The 10,465-nt window shown below is 35.6% G+C and overlaps 1 protein-coding gene across 1 annotated transcript in view; it reads left to right on the forward strand.

Moving 5' to 3' along the window:
- Window positions 1–10,415, forward strand: part of LOC144452000 (carboxypeptidase B-like) — a 13,577-nt gene extending 3,162 nt beyond the window's left edge. Inside the window, exons 5-10 of the mRNA XM_078142973.1 lie at window positions 1,575–1,685; window positions 4,438–4,548; window positions 7,027–7,117; window positions 7,544–7,740; window positions 8,029–8,113; window positions 8,771–10,415. Coding sequence (XP_077999099.1) covers window positions 1,575–1,685; window positions 4,438–4,548; window positions 7,027–7,117; window positions 7,544–7,740; window positions 8,029–8,113; window positions 8,771–9,015 — 840 coding nt within the window. The 3' untranslated portion in view covers window positions 9,016–10,415. The remainder of the gene's footprint in view (window positions 1–1,574; window positions 1,686–4,437; window positions 4,549–7,026; window positions 7,118–7,543; window positions 7,741–8,028; window positions 8,114–8,770) is intronic.
- The last annotated feature ends 50 nt before the right edge of the window (window positions 10,416–10,465 follow it).

Consider the following 10,465-nt stretch of genomic DNA (forward strand, 5'->3'; position numbering starts at 1 on the left):
GCACATAGAGAAAAAGCTTTACTGCAGTGTTACTCGCTGTAATATGAATGTTATTAACGAGAGTAGCACATAAAGTGCTTTACTGCAGTGTTACTCGTTGTAATATGAATGTTATTAACGAGTGTAGCACATAGAGGAAGTGCTTAAATTACTACAGTGTTACTCGTTGTAAAGTAAGACTGCCGATATAGCACGGAGCATGTTGCAAAATCAGTAGTCATTTCTCTACTCTGCCAATGCCACAGTCAGACTTACCAAGGAAAAAAATGTCAATTATACATTTTGTAGAGTAATTGCACTAAGTTTACATTCATTGTTATCGATTTATCCGATTTTCGAAAGATAGACACATATAACGTTTTATACTTATAGTTTAGCAAAGCTTTATATTTAAAATATGAATAAAGTGCATGCATCTCAGAAACGATCGATTTTTCATGTGAATAATCCCAACTGTAATGTGTCCAGTCATACAATCTCCGAATAAAAATGTGTTTGAAGCTCTTTCACTATTTTTCACAGTGTTTTGTTTCCTCATAAAGTATATTTCGTTTCGTCTCCCTACAGTCCCAAATCAAATGTACTGTAAATAGCCCTTTGACTCTGTCGCCACTTCACGTTCACTTCGAGTAGTTCGTTGATGTAACGTGTACATGTACATATCTGAATCATACACCTGGGTTTAATGTTTCTTTAGTGTATAGTTCTCAACGCATTGAAAGTATACTACTTTTCAAAGTCAGCTTAATAGTTTGCTAGCGCTGTTTCTGAGCTATGTACCCGTAAAATGAAAGGAACGTACTGCAGTGTAATGTCATGTATGCCAATGTGATGTAATGTAATGTAATGTTATGTAATGCAAATAGGTGTAATGTCACTTTATGTTGTTATGTTATGTTATGTTATGTTATGCTATGTTATGTTATGTTATGTTATGTTATGTTTTGTTATGTTATGTTATGTTATGTTATGTTATGCTATGTTATGTTATGTTATGTTATGTTATGTTATGTTGTTACCTTACCTTACCTTACCTTACCTTACCTTACCTTACCTTATGATATTTGAGACAGGTATATCATGGGTAGAACAAATTACATGTTTACACGTTTTGTGGAAACTACGCAATGTTTAACACGTCGAGTCAAATGTTTAGCATGTGTGTTGGCTGAAAGATACCTTGGTACGGCGTTCAAAGCCAATCACATTTCATCGACTGCAGTCTGAGTACATTGGCATTGCCATTTTAATTGTGCCTGTGTCTGACTCTGGACACACGCACAGAAACACACACACACACACACACACATACATACACACACACACACACACTATCTCTCCCTTCCTTCCTCCCTCCCTCCCTTCCTCCCTCCCTCCCTTCCTCCCCCCCCCTCTCTCTCTCTCTCTCTCTCTCTCTCTCTCTCTCTCTCTCTCTCTCTCTCTCTCTCTCTCTCTCTCTCTCTCTCTCTCTCTCTCTCTCTCTCTCTCTCTCTCTCTCTCTCTCTCTCTCTCTCTCTCTCTCTCTCTCTCATATCTTTCGTTTATTACATTGGGCTTTCTTACTCTTCCCTCAGATATCAACAGGTTCAGAAAGCGTTGGGCGTAAACCATCTGTTTTTATGGTTGGTGGTTTCCATGCCCGAGAATGGATTTCGCCAGCAACAGTGATGGTTATTGCTAACCAGGTAGGCCTACAATTGTTAACATCACACAATGCATTTGCCTCACAATAAACACAATTGAATTTGTATCACTAACACAACCACCCCCCACCCACCCACCCACCCACCCACCCCCCCCCCCCCCCCCACACACACACACCATCGGGACCACGTTATTATATTAAATCATCCCCAACTGAGCACATTTTCTGATGGTATACAACCCCCCAAAATGACTGGTGATTGAACGACTTTTTCTGGTCGGTGAGGGGGAGGTTTTTTAGGGAGCCTTCAGTAATTACAAGGGGGACTGGGGAATGGGGGGATATTTTTAGAAAGTGTGATAAGGGAAGGTCTCATTTTTACTTTGACTGATTGTATTGTCTAATTTTGCATTTTGGGGGAATTTGGCATCTCACTGCTACCACATCAGTTAGGGATAGGGTTTGAGTTAGGGTTAGGTACCGTAATATCAGACCATGTCAATCAATTCGCTGCTGGCAACTATGTACTGAACTAATTGTCAGGTGTGATGTGATGAGAGAATTAAGTCACTGTGGGTCTCACAGGAGAAAAACGGGAACAGTTGGGTAAGGTTAGGGATAAATTGTGGAGATGTTGACCTCGGTCCTGACAATATCGGGAGTGTGCCCATCTAGTGTTTGAGAGTTAATGTTATGGCCTTCAGTTCAGCCAATGAGATCAAATCACAAATATTGATTAATGTAGTGCCGATTTCGCACAAATTCACTATGTTGGTAGTAGTTGGGAAATAAGCAATACCTTTAAAACTTTCAACATGGTGGCAGCGGTGGGTCCTTTAAACCATTGATTCTGGGACTAGTGTTTTTTTCCATATCTGATAGCATTTAAATCATGTTTCTGAAATATTTTTAAAGGGGGAGGGTCATGTTTTAGAGAAAGGAAATTGAAGGAGGGTCACCTTTTAGCACGACGGAGTCGGGAGAGGGTCATGTTTTACACAACTGTCCAGGCCTGATTTCTCCTGGCCCTTCCCCTTGTATATACTTAAGGCTTCCTTAGATGTCGATGTATGTCTGTCTGTCTGTCTGTCTGTCTGTTCTTCTTTGTCATTATCACAGTTTTCTCAAATGACCATACTTCTTCATTACAATGGTTGCTATCCGCTAACCAAACTATAGTTTTTGGGTGAAATCCGTCGAAACTCGTTAGCATACTCGTATGCATAAATAATTATGTATACAAATAAATTTTTAATAATCGACGTTTTTTTTAGAATTTTGTGTAACGTGGTGGACATATTGATAACATTATTACGAATGCATCGTATGAATACGGTGGATGCTACCTGAATCATTTACATAATTAATTATGCTTCTCAATTACAATCTTGTCAGATTTACATTATTCATCGAGTCATTTTTTATCTAGGGGGCACTAGTCGTTAGAATATTCATTTACGCCGAAGTCTTATCGTAGATTTGCTTTGACTATAGAAAGAATATATGCTCCAATGTGATGTGTTATTTTTTTATGAAACACTTATTGCCTGACCTTATTGCCTGACCTTATTGCCTGGCCTTATTTGGGCACTAGTAGATCTTACCTTTAGTGTTCTTATGTAGCAACTATTCCCCGAGGCTGGAAAATAGTTGCTACAGAACAAACATCATGGTAATAAACGTCTATTAGAACCCTTATAGCAAGGCAATGAGGGTGTATTATCCAAGCAGATGTCTTCATATACATTTAATCGACTTTCGTGAGGTTTAAATTCTTTTTTTGACTAAGTAGCGAACCAGTAGTCATTTAGTAACATATAAATCTGCGTTACGAGGTGAGTTTTTTACTTAAAGTAAAGAACTGATTGGTTCACAAAAGCATTCATAGATGCAGTTGCTAGAGTCATTCAATTACGTGTAAAAGATACGAAATACAGGTTTTGCCTTAGTTTGCAATTGCTATTCAAACGATGTATCAAGATCAGTGAGGCTGATCCACAAGTTCCATGTTGACAAAGACACAATAAAGATAACACACAACAATCTTTACACAGTGTTTGCTCTGTCTTTTGTTATATTCTTGTACGTGTTCATTAACAAAATACAAAATGTGTGTTATCTTTTTATTGCGTCTATCTCAACATGAAAACCTTGTGATCAGTCTACTAGTCTACCGATCTTGATACATAGTAACATTTGTAAGCTAAGACGAAAGCTCCCGTAATTATCAAAACATAGAGGTAAAAAGCGTGCAATGTTGATTATTACAAATATCTATAAAAAAAAACTAAAAAAAAAAACTCAATCTCCTTGTCTGTTGACACCTCCATACTGATTCTTCAAAATATGCCAAAAGACTATACTGGAGGTGTATTTCCACTCAAACGTAAAATTAAACAAAGTGAAGCTCTGAGAAAAGGGAAACATTCAGTTTACATTTGGTCTGAAATAGTACAATCGACTTTAACGTAAATTAGAAAATAAAGCCCAAGTATAGTAAATGATGTGATATGTCCAATCTACTACCAAACCAGAGTAACTGTGCAGTTTCAATTACTAGGCGGCACGATATTTTTTCACGTCTCGTACAATAGGTTTGTTTATCAAAATAACATAAAACATAATAGAGACACTGATAGTGTACAGGCATGTACAGTGACACGTTTTATGTCACTGTGAACACAAATCAACATCACTGTAGGATGAAACAAGGTAGATTGGAAAACAAACAAATTGTCTGGTTTGGTACTATCTCACTCTTGCACTTACTTTTGACCTTATTTTTTTTCCAGTTATTGAGCAACTACGGCAATGATCATGTAATTACTAGATTAGTAAATGAAATAGAATGGTACATTGTTCCTTTAGCAAATCCAGATGGCTATATTTACACTTGGACAAAGGTTAGTGAAACAAACATAATCGGTCTTTCAATATGTAAGCATATAGTCCATGAGCCAGATAGGATGAGTGGTACCAAAAACTGGTACCAAACGATAGATTCACAGTGATATATAATGCTATTCTAAAAATGCCTGGTGGACATTCCAAATGAGTAGCTTTTAGAAATTATGCGACTTTTTAATATTATGCATAAATACAGCACAATGATTAAAATTCCAACTCTATATTCTAGGTCCTTGGCTCTACCACGAATACTTAGTAGTTTTTTTCTGATTATTTCCTACACTAATAAGAATTAGTCTAGTACGGATTTTTACGACATGTTATTACTGATATTGCGTTATTGGTGAATAATCGTTATTTTCGAACGTGAATGGTGAATGCTTAGAAATTAAATGCGTGAGTCGTGAATAACAAAGCTCTGTGGGAATGTAAATTTTGAAATTAACCTCGACTTAAAACCATGCAATCGATGGCTCAATGATAGGTTCAGCAGGGCACTCACCGGTACAGTACGCAACAAATCGGAAAAGTCTATTCTTTTCATTAAACTTTGTTACATTGTATAATCAATGGATATTATACCTGTCAGTCAAATATTGCTGACTAAAGACGTTAAAAATCAATATCATATTCGTTTTAATGTGTTTACACGATATAATAAACCGACATAGAAATAAAATAGATAGGTTTTTTCCTGTTTACATGGAAACATCTAAACTTACACCAGTCCCTAGAGAGATTTTTGTGCTTGTATTTTATTTTTAGGTTTGACGATTTCGAATAAAACGTTAACATGTTACAAATCCACAATATCATATTCGTTTTAATGTATTTTATGTGTTCAGATCACTATTTCACACAAAAAGAACACTTGTGTTAAAGAACATATTCAAGTCATCAATGGGATCATTCCTGACGTCGAATTTGTACGTTTTTGAATTTGTTGCGTTTTCGGTCATTTACAATGTTTTAATGTTTTCTCCATTTTCGTCCACGAACTTAATTTTCGAATGAAAACGATTTATTCTTTTTTTTAAATGATCCACTTTCGGCAGCGTTTTCCAATTGTTGTGTTGTCATGTACGTGTTTGTAGTCTCCATAAAGTGGTAGATGCAAACGCAACAAAGTAGCTGTAACTTCTGTGTTTTCATTTGAAAACGGCATCACGTAAATATGTAAAGTTATATGAATTGTTGATATTAAAGTATGGTTTCTAGAATTTTAATGGTCAAATCTATCGTGCTTGTTACGCCTTCAACAAAAAGGGCTATAAAGAGATCAAACATAATCAAGTGAACTGAAAAGGGGGATGGTTGTAACTCAGTGCGATATAAACTATAGCCAGTGTCATAGAGACGTTATTTAAGAGTTACATCCATTTTGCACCAACTTTGAAAACAAGTTTTTTTAACATATTGATGACGTCATGATACCACATCACAAGTCCATATTAAATATTTAGGTAGCTCTATCTTAATTCCTTCACATATCAAAATTGTCAAACATAACCAGTAATGGAGTTATATTGTATAGATTTATTGGACTAGCCAGGTAAAATATTCGTGACGGTGATTTCCGATGCGAGTCTCAAACGAAAAAGCTGGTCTCATGTGAAATAATACGGTGTTTAAAGAATAAATGCCAAAATTTATGTTAATTCCAATAACATTGTGTTAAAAGAAAATTGTTGTATAGATAATCGTATGCAAATGAGGTAATTAATATGCAAATTATAAGATTTAAAGATGTCAAACAATGTTATATCAGTCACAATTTAATTTACATGTAATTTAATTATTTCAATGTTTTAATAAACATTACATAAACATTTACATAAACTGTTTCAAATTTGAATTGTCATCCCCAAACCACCATCAGATTATTGATTTTTTATTTATTATGTGTTATGTAACTTTAAATGAAGATTACTGCTTGAAAGCTACCAAACACAGATGTCCACCAAGCATTTTTGAAATCTAGAGAAAAATTGGTTTTAGAAAAGTAATGTTTCATTTGGTACCTCATTTTGGCTAAAAATCAGGGTATGGCTCATAGACTATATACATGAATTGTAAGTTACAATTTATGATGTTGCAATGTTACACAAAACCTTCCCTAAATAGATCCATTGGCTGAAACGCTCCGTCGTAGAGAGGGAGACAGAAAGTTGTCGACCTTCAGGTAGGTTTAGATAGAAATCTTACTGTTCTGTTCAATATCATAGAACGGCATCGGTCGATTGTCGATAAACCCCGGAGTCCCGTACCAAAATAAACTTCTTCACAACAGGATATGTTCACTTACAAGGCATAAAACAAACTTGTTTGGCTTATAAAGCCACAGTTCATTTGATATCCAAATGGATTGTAATATTGTTGTGCAGAAAATCTATTATTTAGTTACGAATAGTGCGTTTTGTGGTTGTCAACATTACAATAATGACTGCCTCTTGCTTTTTTCCGTATCAAATCAGGAGCGGTTTTGGCGGAAAACAAGATCGACAATTGAAGGCAACAATTGTGAAGGAACCGACCCGAACAGAAACTGGGATGTCGATTGGGGAGGTTAGCCATTAATAAACCAAAGCCACTTTAACCACACTTTTATTTAGATGTTGGACCATTCTAATGTTGATAGATCATGTAGATCGTTGGCTCAAATATTTAATTCTTAGTGATGTATTTGTACCCAAGTAACAAACATTCAGTAAAATACACGTCACGGTTTGGAAGTCATTAGTATTCTTTCCAGTTTTTACACATTTATTGGTATATCATTGTGTCATCAAACTTTGCGAATAGGAAAGATATGGATACATCAGTAACAACAGGTTATTTTTGAGGGAGTTGTCAAGTTGAGAGGACATGCCTCTCTGACTGTTAGTTGGAAGTTCCCCAAGTGTACAACGGAGCACAGCAATACAAAGTGATAATGTTCCAAACACCAATCATGTTCTATTAGTGTAACACATAAATTGCATTATCCGATAGTGGCAGGTTCCAGTGACAATCCATGCTCGTACGGTTACCATGGACCTAAGCCATTCTCCGAAAGAGAAGTGAAAGGCATCGCCGCTTTCCTGAAAAAAAAAACATTCGATGTTTACCTTGACTTTCACTGTTATGGACAAAAGTGGATGTCAGTGTGGAGTTACAGCCGCGACCTACCTCCTGATAGGGCTGACCAGGTTAGACGGTGTTAATGGATGTTGGTAAAATCACATGACTAATACTTATGATTTTCGAATTTTGGGAGGGAAAATACAATTATTGAAATAATATTTGTACTCTTACACGATTTATCCTTAATTGTTTTTATTCAAGTGCACTTCTTGTATTCAGTGGCTGTTTCCAGAAGAAGGTTAACGAATGAAAGGAAACTGGGTCCTTCTTACTTTCATGACAGTTATTTGTATAACTAAAGCATATCATATGTATACAAATAATACATCGTCAGCCTGGTTTGTTCATTCCAGGACAGGCTCTCAAGAGTAGCAGTGGATGCCATAAAATCTGTGAATGGCTCCATTTATACCCCCGGACAAATCTCGCATCAACTAGGTAAATGTCGACCAGTGGATATATTGTCTAATAATTGGTTGCTATTTAATCGAGCTATATTTGCTCTAACCACCATAGTCTATAGCTGCAAGACAAACAAGTCTATGATAATTTCTTTGTCTGTGATCTTTGTCAACATGAAAGGATATGAAACTTAAGTCATTTAACCTCCAATTACTTGTCATAGCAATAACCATGGCAACTCCAGTATCAATGCACAACAACTTTAACATCCTAAGATCTCTATCATAGAAGTGTAAAGTCGATGTGAAATATGTTGCGATAGAATCAACGACGTGTTCTTTTGTTACGGTAATGCTCAAAGCATGGTTTTTGTGCACTTTATGGGGGGGGGGGCTTTAATAGGTTACTATTGCAATTTTTAAACCTATAAATACGACTGTTTTATTATATGAGGAAATTGGATAATTTGTAATGATATCTGATATTTAATGATATAAAACCGTAGCTATTAAAGTACATGTTGTCATTACGGTTAACAAGACAAGGGGTTATTTAAAAAAAATTTTGTCAACATTATCATGGTATTAAAAGCGAAAGTAACGTTATTCCTATAACACAAATATAAGCATATACTTAATTTTGTGTTCAAACTAAACTTACTACAACAGAATAAACATTTTTTCTTTCTACTAGGTCACCGAGTATCCGGTACTGCGGCAGACTGGACTTATAACACTACTGGTATTAAATATTCTTTTGGCATCGAACTGCGTGATAATGGAAGATACGGATTTCTCCTACCTGAAGACCAAATCATTGACACTGGTATGGAAATGACAGCGGCTATCAAAGCAATAGGATTATACCTCCTTGATGATAACGATGGTGATGATAGTGATGGTGATGGTGATGATGATGATGATAAAGAAGATTTTTGAATTCACGCCAAAATTATACAACTCATCATATGACATAACTTTTAATTGAACGCAATTGAACAAGTACTTCCTTTTCAATGTCTGGCACGTATTTGGCATTATGATGCTTCTCCAACACGACGATCGTGCACCTGCAGTTGTGTTATCACGCGTGCACTGAATCGCAAAGAAAGATGTATTATAACGACTTTCCTTTGATTTCAATGAAATGAAGTCTGATTTATATCAAATATATGGTACGAACTGAGAAATATACCAGTACATGAAAAAGGAAGAACGTTGTGGTTTTTGGAAGCACGCTACTGATAAATGGATATGTTTCTGAACTAAAGTGTACATGTATGTATGCTGTTCTAATGACATCCACAATATTTATACAATTTGTAATCACAAAATCGTCTTGACTCCAAGTTACTTTGGATTACTTTGAGCATTAATAGCAATAATTCAAAAGGTACTTACTACTTACAAGCAAACTATACGAGAGAACAAATGTAGCATTAGTTAGGGAGCATTCAGTAATTATACAGGTGGGAGAGAATTAGGGGGTGAGTCACTTTTTTCAAATCAATTCTCGGGGCCGATAGGGCCATATTTTAGAAAATGGGATAAGGAGAGGGTCGCGTTTTACTTTGACTGATTGTATTATCTAACTTTGCATTATTTTATGATTTTAGCATCCAACTGCTGCCACCAAAACTAGGGTTAGGGTTATCTTAGGTACGTATACTGTTATAGCAGACCATATCGATCAAATTACTGCTGACAACTATGTGGTGAATCAATTGTAAGTTTATGTGAAGAGAGGAGTAGTACTCCAGATGAGTGTACTTATCTATAGTCTTTGGGAGTTCTGACCTTGAGTCTGAATTCCCCTGCCCCTTGTAATTACTGAAGGCTCACTTACAGTACAGTCCAAGGTATCATTCGTGTAAATAGATAATTGTATTAGTTATTTACCAGTCCAAACATTAGCTTATGTAGAACATTACCGTTAATTCTTCAGTAGTTCTGAAATGCTTTTTTATTTACTATTTACTTGTGATTACAAATGAGGGCTGAATATGTTATTCAGATAGTTCATTCTCAGTTTACACTCAACTATTTTAAATAAGTATACAATGATATGTGTTATAAAATTGTTGACGGGTATGCACACTGTGATCATTGAGTTATTTCACACAATTTTGCGATTGAAACAGAAGAAGGCTCTTACATGTTACAAAAGAAATACACTGACATTAGTTACATTGCTGTTGCTTTCACAATAAGTTTTCTGAAGTAATCATCAACATTCCTGTTTTCAAATAAACACATGCACCTTATATTGTCACATATACTTACGCATATTGTAACGTTTATAATCGAAATATCTTCCAATAAAGTAAATATGCTAATTGCAAGGATTTCTTGTTGTTTCTGTGCTTTGTGTTACTGAATGTGGATGAAT

Source organism: Glandiceps talaboti, chromosome 2, assembly GCF_964340395.1.
Source record: "Glandiceps talaboti chromosome 2, keGlaTala1.1, whole genome shotgun sequence".
In the NCBI taxonomy this organism is placed as follows: Eukaryota; Metazoa; Hemichordata; class Enteropneusta; family Spengelidae; genus Glandiceps; species Glandiceps talaboti.